The sequence below is a fragment of the Lutra lutra genome, chromosome 16, assembly GCF_902655055.1.
Source record: "Lutra lutra chromosome 16, mLutLut1.2, whole genome shotgun sequence".
NCBI lineage: Eukaryota > Metazoa > Chordata > Mammalia > Carnivora > Mustelidae > Lutra > Lutra lutra.
Genome location: NC_062293.1, coordinates 14,738,609 through 14,755,890, shown reverse-complemented (window position 1 = coordinate 14,755,890; position 17,282 = coordinate 14,738,609). Strand labels below are relative to the sequence as shown.

The window sequence follows — 17,282 nt, the reverse complement described above, 5'->3', positions numbered from 1 at the left end:
AGTAAGGCATAGCAATGATGACCTCCCGGAACTGTGGGAGGTAAAATATAAAATACTGCAGGTGAACCCATCTGTACAAATGGAAGGGTTTGTCATTCCTATTCCTGTATGGGACATGAGCTTCCCGGACACTAGTATTCTAAGATGACACTTCAGTGCTCTGAGCAACTTGATGAAGGAATATTCTAGAATGTTTTATCCAACTGACAACCTATTCAACTATGTAATCTTAGCTCACTCACTTCCAACAGAAAGTGGAAGGAATGCCGCCTTTTCCACTCTAGCTGGTATCTCTCACAGGCAGTTTGTAAGGGAGGAAAGTTAAGTGGATTTTCATCTATCATCCCTATTCTTAAAAAGGAAAATACAGTTAACTATTTGAAATAATCTGCAGAAGCAAGGTTTACAAATCAGTTTTTACAATTAATTAACTCTATGACATAGATTAAAAAAACAAACAAAAAACCTGTCCTTTCCTGAGAAGCTAGTGTCTTTTTAATGACAATGTTTCTAAAGATAAGCAAATACTAACTCTGAAATGTGAAAGGCAACCTGTCTGCTTGTCTGATGCGTGTGCGGAGCTCACGGGCACCAGGTGACCAGCCCGGAAGTTCAGAAACACCCGGGAGAGCGAAGGGAAGGGGTAGAGCTTTACCAAGGGGTAGGTGATGATGAAGGCCACCCAGCCAATGAGCAGGAAGGTGCTCAGGATGATGGTGGCGATGTCCTTGAGCACAGAGTCCATGGGGGCCTCAGGCTTGGCTGGGGCACGCTCGTATTTCTCTTCCACATCCTGTGAGACGGTGGTAGGCGCGTTTTCTGAAGTCTGTTCAACCAGGTTGATAACCTTGTATGGGACAGAGTGACTACGTCACTGCACAATTTCTGGCAGATATAAATGAGCCAAACAGTCAAGAGTAGTCGTGACTACCAGGCGGGATCATGCTGTAGAATGTGCTGGGCTTTTTTGGTTAGGCTCACCAAAGATCACACAGCCAAACAATGGCTCTGCCCTTGTCAAAGTGACTGTCCTGAGAGGCCAGGCTTTATTGCAATGCAATGAGGTTATTATCAGTACTCAAAAACAGCTAGAGAGCAGTACTTCTGGAAGGGTCTTTAGATCCTATATTCTTTAGAAAATCCTCACTGAAGACAAAGATGTCCTCCTTTGAGGGGTCGATTCAATATCTGAGAAAACTCTGACATCCTCGGTGACAAAGTCTAGTGAAAAGGTTGATAGTCACTTTAATAAAACCGTTTCACATTAAAAAGGAAAACCCTGGCGCGCCTGGGTAGGTCAGTGGGTTAAAGCCTCTGCCTTTGGCTCAGGTTATGATCCCCGGGTCCTGGGATCGAGCCCCAAGTAGGGCTCTCTGCTCAGCGGGAAGCCTGCTTCCCACCCCACCCCTCTCTCAGCCTGCCTCTCTGCCTACTTGTGATCTCTGTCTATCAAATAAATAAATAAAATCTGTAAAAAAAAAAAAAAAAAAAAAAAAAGGAAAACTCTGTGTGGGCACAGATGTGGCTGAAGAAAAATAAAGCAGCCTGTTTCTGTCGCTTGTAAACTTTCAGGGCAACTCCAAAAACAAAATCATTTTTTTCAAGTATCCCACTATTTTTCATGGTTTCTGAAAAGCACCAAAATCTTCTGTTAGAGAAAAATTTTACTTGGAAGCCCAAAATGAAACCAGATAAAAGTGGACCTCCCGTCTCAGCTTTTCAGAGTCTCTAGGACTCCAAGAACAGTTTGGGAAAATGTATTGATGAGTTCTCAAACATCCCATACCCCGGGAGCACCGTCGCTGTTTGCCCAGTGAAGCAAACATAGCCCCTGGGCAAGTGCAGAACTTGGCATCCCCCACCAGGCACCCACCTTCCCCCCACCCCAGACTTCTGCCTGCGCTTCTCCCTGCCACTCCCCACCCACAGTGTATGGGGTGGGGGTGGGGGCTCGGCCGGTGGGGGGCAGGCAGCTGAGGAATGTCTGCTGAGCATGGGACCAGGAACGACCCTTGGTTATATTCGGTCCAAGGTGTTTGTAACAAAGGTTGTCTTGTTGCTGTGTAAATGCACCTCAGAGGATTTTAGGGGAGTTTTAAAAAACTCTGTTCAAATTTGGATGATTATTAAAAATCTTAACTGTGGCTATCTCTGGCCTTAGAGTAAGGGTTCTGTCTTGTTTTCTTCTCTATACTTTTATTTTCTAAGTGTTCAGTGGTGGATATGAGTAAGTTTAATAAGATCAACATCAGACCAAGACCTTAAGGCACCAATGATGTCTGAAATCGCTGACTCAACGGACTTCTCCAACTGGCTATCTCCAGAGACCACAGGCAACTTGAGATATCTCGCTCTATAGTCTTAAACAGCTTCATGATTTTCCTTTCCTTTCTCTTTGGATCAAATCTGAGCCCTACAGTGAACTTGCCATAATTGCGGCCCCCACATCAGCCAGTCCCCCTCGTCTTCCTCGGACCTTGCCCACAGTCCAGGCCTCTCTCAGGCTTGCATCCCCCGTGGGAGGGCTGCAGAAGCTACCAAGTCCACATGGCTTCTCTAGACCCCCTTCCCCCACCACTGGCCATGCTGGAACCCCTCCTACAGAACCCCCTCCTGCCTCCTCCCCCTGCTCTGTGCCGCAGTAGGCTGCCACCTATGGGCACAGCAGTGGTCTCCCTGCCCTCTGATTCCCAACTGAGACCTCAGTAGATGGGGCAGGGGGTGGGAAAGGAGGTCCAGGTCTGTGGGGTTGCTGATTATGCCAACTGAAGCTCCAGGCTTTCCACTCCTGCCCCCCAACTTCAGGCTAAAGGATGCTAAGAGAACGCCTAGGGCTGTCCACATCTGTGAGAATAATCCCTTTACTAACTCCCCTCCGATCGTCCTAGTCTGGATGGCCACCTATGTCCAGCAGAAACCCTGCCTGGCACTCTGTGTCCCCAGAGCTAAAAGGGGACAGCCCAGGGCAGAGGCTCGTGGTAGCTACCACCTGGGGGGGCCTCCCTGCTGCCCAAATCTCTGTTCTGTGGACACACTGGGCCCCTGCCAGACCAAGCCTCCACCAGACCAAGCAGCTGAGCCCACTGTTTCCAAAGAGCTACTCCTGGTTTCACGAAGCTTCGGGTCTCCCACCTCCTCTCCTCATCAACCGTTGGCTCCGCTGCCAGGTGCAAGCAAAGCTGGGTAACGTGGTTCCTCTGTAGCATGTGGTCCCACTTCCACCGCCCCCCACATGGTGGCCTCAGATCTGGTCTCAGGCCCAGAGCTGCACACACAGGGTTCGTCCCACCTCCAGGTCTTTGTCTCTGCTGCCCTCTGTCCTCTGGTGCCCTTTACCTCCGTCCCATGAGCCAGCCCCTCCCCCATCCCTCTACCTTTCCCACCGCCCTCAGTAAGTGCTCTGACAGCCTCCCCACCAGGCCTTCCCTGGGTGATGTTTGCTGTGGGTTCCCGAGCAGTCCTCTCCCCTCCCGAGTCCACTGTGAGCTCCAAAGGCAAGGGCAAATGCCTTCCCCCAACACCTGACCCGAGGAGGCAGGAACTAACTGTTCACGTCCCCACTCACTTCCTCAAAGCTCTTCTTCTCTGAGTCGGCAGGAATCACGTTTTCCCGATGTTTGGGCAGGTTGTTGGGGAATCTCTCCAGCATCTTGGTAGACGCGGACAGCGGGGTTTCATGGTGTCCTGGGAGAGGAAACACATTTCCATGAGACCGGCTCCCCACATGGTGGTGGCCCTCCATGTCAAGCTTAGGCAACTGTCGCTCCCTACTGAGGGGCCCAGAGGGTGAGCACCCACATTTGTAAAGGGAGAGAAAATGAGGGGCAGTTACCAGAAAAATCTCATTAAGACAAATTTTATTACTCAGTGGCAAGTATACAGTGTTCTGGATCTCACAGTGAGGGGCAAAGAAGTGTCCTTGTCAGGAGAGGAATCAGGATCTTTGGGATATGTTCAGAGTAAGACTTGTGTGGGTAACTCCTAATTCACGTGTGGGCTGCTGAAGCTTCTTGAAGCTCCATTAAAAATTCAAGCAGTTTGTCCCTTCAAGGACTACCTCATAACATCACCCTACTAAGGCTATCACGTTCCCACCTTAGTATTTAAATCGCTCGGGTGGCGTTCTATTCCTATTATCTAAATTCCATCCTGGGAAGGGGTGAATTATTCACAAGAGAGAAACAGGACGCATTTGCTAGGGGAGCCGGGGGTCACAGTTCTCCGGGCGCTCACTCACTCATCTCTATGCTATTTGAAGACTACCTACTGTATGTTACACATTTATTGAGCATCATCTGGATGCATATTATTGTAAGAGAGACAAAGTTGAGTAAAACTGGGATTCAGTATGGCTCGAAAATCTGTTTAGCTCTAACATGAAATGACGCCTATACTACCCAGAAGAGCCAGTTAACTCTCTCACAGTGCGCTGTTGGCTCCAGGACACACTTTCCTTTGTGTTCTCTCCCTGTGATGTGGATCTCACTCTATGATCTTTCCACTGTTGTCCCAAACCTACCAGAGATTTTTATGGTCTGTATTTCCAAGACAAAAATAAACAAGAAAAATCTTTATCTTTAGGTCAGTTCTCTATAAAATCATTCTTTCTTTCTTTCTTTCTTTTGCCTAAGATTTTATTTATCTATTTGGGGATGGGGAGAACAGAGGGAGAAGCAGAGTCCCTGCTGAGTGGGGAGTCAGACATGGGACTCTATCCAGGACCGTGGGATTATGACCTGAGCTGAAGGCAGAGGCTTAACCGACTGAGCCACCCAGGCGTCCCTAAACAAGATCATTTTGTTCTGAACCACCACGTTTCCCCTTGTCTGTGAGAACTGCGAAACATGCTTTACTGGGAAGTAGGATGTCCTCATGTGGGGTCTTCCTGCTTGAGACCCTGGAATCAGACGTGCTGATGGGGCCCAGGGATCTGAATGTGAGTATCTCTGGGCACCTCTGAGGCTCACTAACAAGAAACCTTTGCTCTAGGAGAAAACAGGTTGCCCTCCCACGTACTGCCCTGTGCTGCAGGGCCCTGCCTGCCCCCACCCCTGCCCCCAGGGCCTGCTCCCTGTGTTTCAAGTCCTGCCTCCCCTGTAGGGATTTAGCAACAGACAACTACAGACAGGATTAGCCCAGATCCTCACTTCCTGCTGTACTTCTGCTCACAGACCGGCGTCTCCCGTAGCTGGGCCCTGGCGCCATCAGGCTGCACGCTCTGAACCAACTTTTCCACAAGTATCATCAGGAGATCCCAACACATTTTTGTACAAGCAGTACCTGGTCTTTGGGATTTATCTATCATCATCATCATGTCCGGGCTCTAGAGCAAAAAGCACAGGCCCTGGCCCGGACCCATGGACTCAGGATCTCCAGGAGTCACACATGCTTGTCTGACAAAGCTCCCACAGGAAGCCAACAGCACCCCAGGTTAAGTCCACCAGACCACATCGCTCAAGCTAAGAGGATTCATTTTATTTTCAAGACCAATGTGGAAGTGGGGATATCCTTAATGTCTTCCTCCAAAACCAAATCAAAGGACACAGTTGGACATAAAAGGGCATGTCATTTTACCTGTGGCCCCGAGTCTATGCAAAGATTGCCAAGTAGTTCCTTATTTAAAAATGACTATCTCCGGAGTTCCTCCAGGGGACTTCAGAAGTGTGGGGTGATTCCCTAATGACTTCTTCACACTTTGTTGAGTTTCTCAGTTTTCTTACTTGGACAACCTTTCCACTTTAAAAGGATATCATTTTGCGGCCTAGTCATGAAGATTTTCCCCCATATTTTTTATAGTCTTAGGGACCTATTTCCTTAGTTTTCAAAATTTTTTCTCTTCTTAGCCACTTGTGGGCTGGTTATGTATCCCTTAACTCATACAGAAAACTACATGACTTTGTAATTTTAATGGCCTCTGCTCATCAGTTATTTTCCCCCTCACACCGGCCCACTCACACATGCTCTTGAAACTACTTCTGTTCAAAAGAAAGGTAGAAGTGGGGCGCCTGGGTGGCTTAGTGGGTTAAGCCTCTGCCTTCGGCTTGGGTCATAGACTCAGGGTCCTGGGATCGAGCCCCGCATTGGGCTCTCTGCTCAACAGGGAGCCTGCTTCCCCCTCCCCCTCTGCCTGCCTCTCTACCTACTTGTGATCTCTCTCTGTCAAATAAGTAAATAAAATCTTAAAAAAAAAAAAAAGGTAGAATTACTCTGTTACCTCTTTTGCCCATTATTTGGCAGAAAAAATAAGCAGAAGAAAAATGACTACAGAGAGTCAGAAGAACAAGACCTGGACAACTGTACAGGAACGGATCAGGACTCCGGGACGCTCAGGCTCCTATCCCCGCCCCCAGCCCCCAGCCCAGCCTGGGTGCCACCACGGGGCCTCCTGGGCCCACATGCTTCCCAGCCACCCCACATCCTTTCCTGGTGCCTCCAGCATTGCCCTCTCTCTGCCCCTTCCACTCAGCAGCTAGCATCCACTTGCCTCCCGTGCCCCCTCACAAAGTGGCATCCCTGCCTCTCACCATCTCTGGGGCTGGGAGGCAGCAGAAGTGGGGGAGACAAGATGCATGGAGACAAATCAAATTCAAGAAAACTCTGTCCTGCTCTAATTACTAGGGACGCTTACCAGAGACACAGCTCCTCTCACGTGACTCTGCCTTCATTTATCACACTCACTGCCTTCAAGTCTCATCTCAACCTACCTCTGTGGCTGACAGGACCTCCAAGTCCCTCTGAGGGCCATTAGCAAGGACAGCAACAATGGAAGCGAAAGGAAAAGGGGACCCCACACATACATATCTGGGGACTTCTGCTGTGGCTCCCTGACCCAAGCCCAGCCTCAATCTCTTCGCCACCTTCCATTCCTCCTGGGTCTCCAACAACCCCCCCACACCCCGTCTCCAACTACCCCCCGACGGAACTCTTCCATAGGAATCGCCCTGGTTTCCCATAAGTGGAGCGACAAGGCTGTCTACCCCACAAGGGGCTGCTGGCAGAAATGAGGAGATGGGTTCAAAAGTGCTTAGTGCCAGTGCCTGACATATAATGGACGGTCCGCGTGCCGGATAACTGCACAAAGGTTATGTTAAGTTCGTACTTGGGTTTTGGAACATTAAATGAATTTTGAGAACTGACTTGGTAACACAACTACCCTGTTTCTTTTCCTTGCAGATAAAAACAGTCCCAGGTCTGAAAGACCATCTTGGACCCGAACTAAGCACAATGCAGTTGACCACGGTAACAAGCAAGGCTGGTCTTTGCCCACCAGGGGGCAGCACACTGTGGCCAGAAGGGATGAGAAACCAGCGCTTACCTATCAGAAGCCAGTAGTTCCTCAGGTAGTTGAGTTTGTTCTTGCCTTTGAGCCCAGGGTCAAACTTGACATCTGTGCTGGGCGTGATCACACACTCCCCTTTGTCCCCGATGGTGACCCCATCAGTCTGGGGGCCTTCCAGCAAAGGAAGAGTGCTGCCTCGGGGCTGTGAATAAAGAATGGGAGTGAGGTCTGGGGCAGCCCTTGTAGACGAGCACCCAAGGGAAGCGATTTCTAGTGTGGGGCTGGCCCAGGACAGCCAGAGCAAGGCACAAAGCCCTCTCGTGGCAGAGCCTCCTCCCTCAACACCTTCATCAGGGACAGCTTTTTAAGTTCTTTTGTCTGGGGACTGGGAAGAATGTGTGTGGAATTCCCAGAGGCTACCATGAGAAGCAGAGATAAGTGAAGGAGCCCACAGCCTCTGCCTCGACCCGGGTAGAAGAAGTTCTGGCCAGGAGCCTGGTGCTGGCCCCGCACTTGGAAGAGGCTGGTGAGGTCTGAGGAGGCCTCGAGAGGTCACCAAAGGATGGGAAGGATTTGAGCAGGAAAAAGGAAGGGAGGGCATTTGACGCGTGAGGGACAGCCTGAACAAAGGTAGAGAAAGCCAAACAGGAACCTTCTGGAATGAGGGAGAGATGGCCTGTACAACTCCCACAGAGACCCGAGCAGTGTGGAAGAAGGGTCCTGAGGGCCTGGACAGAGACAGAGGAGGGTGTGAGCACCAGCCTGGACAGTTTAGACTTGAACATGAAAGCAAAGCAGAATGACTAGGGCTCCCGGGGCTTGGGAAGCTGCTCTTGTTATATATCTTCCCTCAGGAAGTAAAAAGTGGTACACGGGCAGGGACTGTTTCTCGGGATCTCAGACCTGCGTCTTGCATTCTTTCCCCACAGGATGTTCAAATATAATTCAGAGTCATTCTTTGCCAAAATGGAAGAGGAGTGCTCAGGAGGAGGCTGCCGCTGAGAGCCCCCAAGAGGAGGAGACTTACCACAACAGCGACTCCCTCGTGAACCATGGAGGGGGAGGCATACAGGCTGGTAGAGTACTTCCCGACATACAGGGTGGGCCTAGAAGACAAGCAGAAACATGCATTCCACAGTCACTTAATTTCTATGTCCCACAGAAGGGGCCTTTCTGGAGAGAAGTGTGCCAGGCCCAAATGCCACGCTAAGAATAACCAGATTAACCCCTGGCACTCTGGCAGCGGGGACGTGAAGGCAGGGCTACCGTCCTGGGAACCTGGACTGCAGGCCCCGGCTGTCACTGCCTCCAGAGGTGTGCACGAGTCAGCCGTCAGCCTGGCTTCGCTCACCCGCCAAGGGCAGGCTGTGCTGGACCGTCCCCATGCCGCCTGCAGAAAGAACCACGGACAGTGCTCACCCGGGAAGGACCAAATGTTCGCAACCACCGCCAAGACACTAAGGTGGCCCGGACCACAGCCCGCTCTGACAACCGAGCTGCCATTCTGTCTCGTGACTCGTTGGGAGTCTAGAGGTTCTACAGAAACCCTGCGACACACTCTCTGCTCTCAGCTGGATGACTGCAGCAAAGGGATACACAAGAAGTTCCAAACCAGGTGAGGGTGCTGCTCCCCCGGCTGGTGGGCAGCGAGGGGCGGCGGGAGGAGGGTCCGGCTTTGTCTGTGGGGTTGGCGTGAAGAGGCAGGGCTGCACCTCCAGACCCTTGCGGTTACCAGCAATAGCCAGCATGGGGTGGTCGTCCACTAAACACTTGAAACCTTGCTCGACAGACACCTGCCGTGTGAGAGGTGCTGTGCAACTCGGAGAGCGCTCTCGGTCCCACCTGCTCTCCCTGCACCCTGCGGAGCGGGAAATGGGGATTCGGCAAGGCCACGGGACCATGGTGCCGGCTGCTAACAGGTGAGGATGGCAAACAGAAGCCTGCTGAGGCTCAGGCTTACACGCGGTAATACTCTTTCCCTCATTTTGGAAATGAATATGACTTACAGTGAGAATTTAGAAAATCCAGAAGGCTGAAAGGTAAAGATATCTCTTGTCCTCCCACCAGCTGAGACAGATGCAAACTGTGCTGGGGTTCTGTATCAGCGGTCTCTTATCCCTGTCCAGAATTTTGATTTTTGTAATATTCGAGAACTCTGAAACATCAAGGCATGCCCTAGTGCATAGACGCATCTCGAACTTTCCGACGGAGCCAGTCCTGGCTCTTTATCCATACTATGCCATGGCGTCCTGCGGACGGTCTGGGTCACCGCTGCCCTATTCTGCCCTGGGTCCCCTGACTCACGTCAGCTTGCTCTTGGCCTCCGTCTCCTTGGGGAACGGGTACTTCCACTTGGTGATGCGGCCCACCTCCCCAGACATGAAGGTCAGGTAGCGCAGGGTCTCCACGGCGACGTTGATGTGCAGCACCTTCTTCAGACCCTCCCGCTGCCAGACGTAAAAGGCCACCACGGGGGAAGCGTAGTTTTGGATCCACAGGACATCGCCGGACTCACTGTCCACGGTCACCACCAGCCCGTCGCCGTTAGACACAAAGTGGGACATCTCTGCACAGATCAAATAAACAAAGCATGCAGTCTCACCCCATCAGCGACCAACCACATCCTCTCTCTCCTGGCAAGAAGCAATCACTCAGCTACAGGAAACAAGATTTCTGGAGCATTCTCAGATAGCCTCCCAACGATGTCACTTGTTTCCAGTGAACCCGGCGCAGGCTCTACATAAGGACAGTGAGAGCTGCCTGCTTCACAAACATAAGCTAGGACCACTCTGTGGATGGCGGTTTACCTGGTGAGACTCTCCCGCGCTCTACACAATTAGCCGGCGTCGACAGTGAGGAGGAAAGGGCCAGGGGAGAGGCCCAGGATTCGGATATTTTATAGCAATCATTTCAAACCAACTGATGGAGTGGAAGGTCAAAGCTGACCACTGACACTGCCCCCATCTGCCCAGAGAGGAGATTTCTGTCAGACGTTCAGGTATCAGTGTTCAGATGGCAAAATTGGCTTTCAGTTTTCGTTTGAGTTGGGGGAATGTTTACGAGAGAAATAAACTAGGGAGATGAGTCACATTTAGGGGATGGACTGTTCACATCACAGCATACTTAGTTCCACTTCCCAGGGGCTTGTGGTATGTTCCTTCTGGGACACAGAGAGACTCAATATGGCGCTTGATCCTCCTCTCAGGCTAACTCCCCACCCACTCTATTAAGGTTACCTTCCACGCTTCTCTCCCAGGGCCCTTCAATACCGACTGTCAAAGCCTTGGCAACTCCAGAAGCTGGTGGCCAAGAGCGCCTTAAAACAACACCTGGCATTTGGGAGTGACAGCGTCCTCAGTGGTCACACGTACCCCGCCAGCCTTGTGGAGCCTCCCGGGAGCACTTACTGTAGTCCCCGTCGTCCTCAGGCAGCGAGGCTGCATAGTCAAAGTAGGTGGCGTTCCACCGGAGCTCGCGGGTTTTGGTGTCGTACATGGTGATGGTGTATTCTGGAGAACACACACCAGCCTGTTACCTGCAGGGGCCCCAATGCCTGCTGAGGGGCCAACCTGACCTACATGACAACGGACAGACCCTCTCTACATGTCTGTAAAGTGTCCAGGCCATCCGTAGGGAAAGAGAAAGGCCACGTGGGTGGGAACTGAAGTCCCAGACACACGGGTGAACCTGGCCGACAGCGTGTGGAACAGGGACGAGCCACTCACGCTGTGCCCTTGGACTCATGACTCACAGAATCAATATCACTGTGTTTATTTTTTTTTTTTGCTATTGTGCATCACGATTTTATTTTTTTTTAATCACAGTATCATTTAAAACCACCTAAGTGATAGGGTGGTTTAGTACATAGCAATAGATAGCTGATGTTAGAAACTGGTACCCAGACATGGGATAGGGCTATGGCAACACAAGGAAACGTTTGGCATTGGCTGGGACAAAGTGGCAGGGGGAGGCTGGCAGGCTGACGTGAAGACTGAAGGAGCAGGAAGGAAACTGCTCCTGGAAGCTGCCAAGGGGTGGCCCAGGCTATCGCGCAGTGACATTAGCACAGACCACTGCTTGCAGTAACTTAGAAAAGCCCAAGAAAGCACCTGGCAATCTTGCAGGTTTGGCTGCAGGGATTTCCAGGCAGAACTCAGAAAGTGCCAAGCAGGCTCTCCTAACTGCATGTGATGTACTGTGAGATGGAGAGGCTGAAGAAGAAACCATTCAGTTTTTAAGCTGAATACAAAGAAAATATAGAGGGGCCAGGACCAACACTCCAGCTGGAAGAGCCTCACTATAAAAAACGGCCTCAGGGTCAAGATCAAATCAAGGCAAACAGGTGCGTAGCTGGTGGAGAGGGATGAACCCACTGCTGAATGTCTTTAAAAACAGCAATGCTGGGGTACCTGGGTGGCTCAGTGGGTTAGGCCTCTGCCTTCAGCTCAGGTCGTGATCTCAGGGTCCTGGGATCGTGCCCCGAGTCGGGCTCTCTGCTCAGTGGGGAGCCTGCTTCCTCCCCTCTCTCTGCCTGCTTCTCTGCCTACTTGTGATCTCTCTCTCTCTCTCTCTGTCAAATAAATTAATAAAATGTTTTAAAAAAAATAAAAAAATAAAACCAGCAATGCTTATTCTGGAAACTGAATGGAAAACATTTAAGTCTGGGAAATACAGTTGGGGAGGAGGCAATAGAGGCCGTGGCCCCATCACAGAGGTTCTGCAGGCCGTGGTGCTTCTGGCTAATCCCTCCGGCCACAGGAGCCCTGGTAGGGGGGCAGGGAAGACTTTTAAAGGGGGAACCAACATGGTAAAGTCTGTGTTTGGAGAAGACCGCTCCGGCCACCTTCTAGAGGATGAAGCCCAGAGCAGCAGAGAACCAGGGGGAGGCTACTTAATGTCTTTTTTGGGGGGGGGGGGGCACAGGACAGGTTGTACACAAGAGAAGGTCCCTTCTTACCCGTTCGCCCAAGATACAGCAAAGAGGTTGATGGGCAGAGACTGTCTGCAAAGGCTGACGACAGAGTCTGCTGCTTCTCCCCGGTCAGAAGGTCAATGACATACCAAATGTCCTGCTTTTTACCTGAAAAGTCACAAGGAAACACTGTGGTTTATACTCACCCCATATGGAAAAAAATGTATCCCTGCCAAACTAGCAGGCCAAGATGTTTCCCGTGCTGAGAGGTCGGGAGTTCTCGTGATGTTGAAGACATTTCTCTCATGCTCTGAGGGTGACAAGGTGAATGCTACAGCAGAGAGAATAAAACTTCTTGGCCCACTGGGTCTTCTAATAACTTAATAACCTAATGATGGTTTGAAAATGCCTTCAAACCTAACAACCTAATAAAACTCACAGACTTCATTGCTTTGATGAGTGGCCTTAAATCTGAAAAGCCTGGCCTCCGAAGGATAAACCTCTTCCTGCAGACCAAGCTCTATATAAATAGAGAAATTCGCCCAGGGTTGACTTCTCTGGTAACCGTCATTCACAGACCTCCACACCCCTCCCTAAGGAGCCCACATGTAAAGAGGATCCACAGTTACTGTTTATAACTCTACTTAGCTGATACCTGGGACTGGGTAGTAGAGTTGGTAGCAACTTGGTGTTAATGAGACCAAGCTCATCTCAGCCGTGGACCCCAGCATACACACTACACCCCCACACCTTGGTTGGCTGGTTAAAAGGTATGAACAGGTGGACAGCACAGCCAGACAACACCACTGGGAAAACTCAAAGCATATGCCTCTGCGATACACACTCCAGAGGATCCCGCTAATAATGATGGGTCGGTAGCACGGGCTTCCCATCTGAAAGTCAACACAGTCACCAGAAGGTATGCATTTCTGTTCTGTAAGGCATGGCCTCTGGTTACTGGGATCTTTCTAACTTATTGGACAAAGGTCCTACTTCAAGGGACTCTTGGAAGCAGAGTACAGAGATGTTGAGAAGATCCCATGTCTGTGACCACAGATCACAGAACAGGGCATCAGAATTTGCTGGAGCTACACTTAGTTCTAACAGATGGAACATACATGCCTAGTCTACATATGTGAAACTTGTCCACGGATAACGTTCTATTCTCAACGACAAAATCTTAGTATGAAAAAGGTCTGCAGATAGAGTGAGAACATCACCAAATAGCCATGCTCACGATCCCTTCCCATCTGGCATGACACCCTTCTGGTTACTTTGAGGACCATTACCATCTGGGTAACTCAGCGACCACTTAAAGGATGGATCGGGCAATTGCCACAGTTTTAAATATGCTTAATGAACTCACTTAAGAGGACACCACACAAGGATGATAGAAACACACTAGCCTAAATGCATCTTAAGTAATGAACCACTGCCAAAAGCTAGAAACCCAGACAGACAACAGTTATGCAGATGGTCAGAAGATGGTCAGGATGGGGCGCCTGGGTGGCTCAGTTAGTTAAGCACCTGCCTTCGGCTCGGGTCATGATCCTAGGGTCCTGGGATTGAGCCCCGCATCGGGCTCCCTGTTCAACAGGGAGCCTGCTTCTCCCTCTGTTCCTCCCCTGGGTTGGGCTCACATTCTCTCTCAAATAATAAATAAAATCTTAAAAAAGATGGTCAGGAGGGCCTGGAGCATGGCCCAGGAGAGAGAAGAGAAAGCTTGTGTTGATCACTTCCTCTGAATCTCGAGGCTTGGGGCTGCCTCATCCTGAAGGTGTGGAAGAAAGCAACAGCTCCCGAGTCCCAAGCAAAAACTTAAAATCCAGCCTGTACGCATGGCCCAGAAATGCACATAAAGCTCCTGAGGCACGAATAGGGAGCAAGTGCCTTCAGTTCCTCAGAAGGAAAGCTGCTATGTAAATATAGGATATTATTACTACCATGATTTCAAGATAAACACAGCTCTCCTTTGTATTACAAATGCATTTTTATTGACATTTTGGCAGCAACATGGTAAGAGAAAAGCAGGTGATCTGATGCTTTCAAAGAGGTGACCCCATAGGTAAGAAGGTCGCTTATCTGGCCAAGCTGTTAAGTGCTGTTTTATCCAATATTCTGATAGCAGGAAATACTAAGAAAGTCCTATAATTAATAGGCAGAAGCTGGCTTCCCTTTCTTGGCTCAGACTATTGTGTTCACTTTAAATTTCATCCAATTGCTTCTGGGTATGTTGCAATCTTTAAATCACTGGGGTAAGTCAACATGGCAGCTAAAAAGCTTGTTAAATGAGTAACCATATTAATGGTGTCAAGTCTGCTCCCAAGTGGAGGGAACCCTTTCTTAATTGGTCAGCTGATCCTGGTGTGAATAAGCACAACCGAGGTAAGAAAGACCTTTCCCAGAAGGGCTCGTGGGGAGTCACTGCACACCTCTCTCTCTGACGCCCTACTTTCCCAGATTCATTTCCCAGGACTCATTTCCAAAGAGATCAAAGTTTCAGTGTTGAAAACAGGAACTCTTACCCATGTAGAGAATTCCTTCTGAACTTCGGCACGGGGATGCCTGTACCAACTCTGGGATGGTAAAAGGAAGTTTCTTAAAAAAAAAAAAAAAAAAAAAAAGGAAAAGGAAAAAATAAGTTAACCAAGTCTTGTGCAATTATTATAATTTTACTGCACAATCTGTTTCTGTTACCCAATTCTGCTAATAAGAGAGAGGCAGTGTGGATGGTTGATGGGAGTTTTCCTTACTGGAAACCAAGGAGAAGGGCTGCCCCAGGCTTCCATATCCACTTTGAACAAGCTTCGAACTCCCAGGTCCCCTCCAGGAGCCCCTTATAGTATCTTATACAGAGCACTTCTGGGGAAGACACAAACCTTTTTTGAAAAGACTTATACAAATATAGAGGTTACACAATCTTTGAAATTGGGTGGGGGGGGAGGCAGAAAGAATTCTCTTGTCTTTGAAAATTGACCCAGGACCAGCTAGGCTGAGTGGAATGGAAGGGTTTTCAGAGTGTGGATGAGCCATGAGATTAATTCTGAAGAGAAGCAACTTCAGCACCCAGCTGAAGCTTTAAGGGAAAGGAGACATCATCATTATGTGGATGACCCAGGAGTTTGAGGTGGAAAAAGTCATTTTGATGGTTTCTTCATTAAATAATGCTCTTATTGAAAAAAACAAGAAAATTAAGTCTTGGTATTAGAAAGAAATTATGGTAGGTGCCAGGAAAAGAAACTCAAACTCAAAAGAATCCATGTGTTTCAACAGCATTTCATCATACAACTGAGCCTACAGCTGACATCTGAGGAGTTCCTTTGGTTAGTGTTCGTTTCGGTATACTTTATTTTTGGAACATTCTGTGTTCTTGAAACTATTCTATTTCTACTACACCGTCATCTTTTTCTCCAAAAAAGAAAAGATTTCTCTCTAGTTTTAATAAACAGAACTTGAAATAATCAATCATTTGGATTTCCCCCTTTATCCCCACATTTAAATTGAGCCTTAGAAAAGGAGAAATGCCACAGAAAGGCCGTCATGGCTGACTGGGTTTTGCCAGATGTTTTGAAGAATCACAAAGTCATTGCAAGGCTTCCAGTCTGGAGCCTATAGTATGCTGAGCATTTCTACAGGCCCCCCTATTTAAGGCCCAAGCTGGGAAACACACAGCTTGCGGAACTGTTAACCCACAACACAGGAAGACGTGAGGGCTGGTGGTCAGAGCATCTTTTGGAAGTTCGAGCTCAAGTCCCAAGTTACAACACTTGATGCTTTGGCCTTGGACACACTTCTTCACCTCTGTGGGCAAAGTTTCCACTCCTCTTATGTAGGATAACATCTGTATCCCAGAGGGCTGCTGAAACATGAGACAACTTCCACAAATCACTGTACACGGTGTCCAGCGAACAGAGCACTCAGAAACAGGCTCTGGGGATGTGAAGGGAAATGCTGATGATAGAACACACACACCTGGATGCAAGTCTTGCCTTCCTCTCATTCGCTCCAGTCCTGGCTATTCAGAAGATGAGGTTAAAATACCCCGATTAGAGCTCACAGCCACTTACAGTCTAGACCACTGGTTTTCAACCTGCACATTAGAATCACTTGGAGACTTTCTTAGAAAAAAACTTTCTATTGAAGCAGGACACAAATGGCACCCGGAATTGTACACCTCAGCTCAGTGCAATGGCACAAAGTGAACCAACCCACGTAGCCAGAATGTACATGAAGCAGCAGAACATTTCCAGAGCTCCGAAATTCCTCTTCTTGCTTCTCTTCCAATTCTAATCTTCCAGGGTAATCATTATCCTAACTTCAAAACAGCATAGACTAGTTTTTCCTGTCTTTGAGCTTTATATAAATGAATCACTCAGTGTGCAACCTTTCTTGTTTGTCATCTTTTGTCCAACCTCAGATCGGTGAGGTCCCTCCACGCTGCTGTGTAGACTCGCAGACTGTTGGTTTTCGCTGATGCGGAACTATTTCATTGTATCGCTGTTCCGTGATTTCTTTATCCTGTCTACTAGCGATGCTGTCTGGGCAGTTTTCACCTCTTGGTTATTTTCAGAAACGCTGCGGTAACTCTGGGTACCTGTTTGGCGAATGCTCACAGGTGTTTCTGTTGGGTACATAATAACCTGGGAGGGAGGACTGGGTCATAAGGCTTTACAGATTCTGCCAAACAGTTTCCAAACTGGATATACCAAGTGGCCCTTCTCCAGCAGTGCCCAGGAGCACTGGTTGTTTCACTATCCTTCCCCCAACACCCGTTTGGTCTGTTTCTCTCATTTTAGTAGTGTGAGTTTAGTAGTGTACTCAGTTTAGTAGTGTAAGGCAGGAGTTCTCATTGTGATTTTTATTTGCATTTCCCTAATGATTAATGAAGCTGAGTATCTTTTCATATGTCTAAATGACCATTTGGATAACCTCTTCTGCTATTTCTCTATTAGGTTCTCTTTTTAATAATCCATAGTTCTTTACATATTCTGAATATGAATCCTTTGTTGGAGTCATATGTGTATTGCCGGGTACAGCGTGGCCTGCCTCTCTTAACAGTCTCTCTTAAGGAAGAAAAACTCTTAATTTTAA

The 17,282-nt window shown here is 48.9% G+C and overlaps 1 protein-coding gene across 2 annotated transcripts in view; it reads right to left on the bottom strand.

Annotated features, from left to right (window-relative positions):
- ERN1 (endoplasmic reticulum to nucleus signaling 1) overlaps positions 1-17,282 on the bottom strand; it is a 77,662-nt gene that overhangs the window by 14,125 nt on the left and 46,255 nt on the right. For both annotated transcript variants that reach the window (XM_047706760.1, XM_047706761.1), the window contains 8 exons: positions 14,717-14,789; positions 12,237-12,359; positions 10,687-10,788; positions 9,584-9,845; positions 8,307-8,385; positions 7,316-7,481; positions 3,566-3,684; positions 656-847 (listed from right to left, as the gene is read on the bottom strand). In XM_047706760.1, coding sequence (XP_047562716.1) covers positions 656-847; positions 3,566-3,684; positions 7,316-7,481; positions 8,307-8,385; positions 9,584-9,845; positions 10,687-10,788; positions 12,237-12,359; positions 14,717-14,789 — 1,116 coding nt within the window. The remainder of the gene's footprint in view (positions 1-655; positions 848-3,565; positions 3,685-7,315; positions 7,482-8,306; positions 8,386-9,583; positions 9,846-10,686; positions 10,789-12,236; positions 12,360-14,716; positions 14,790-17,282) is intronic.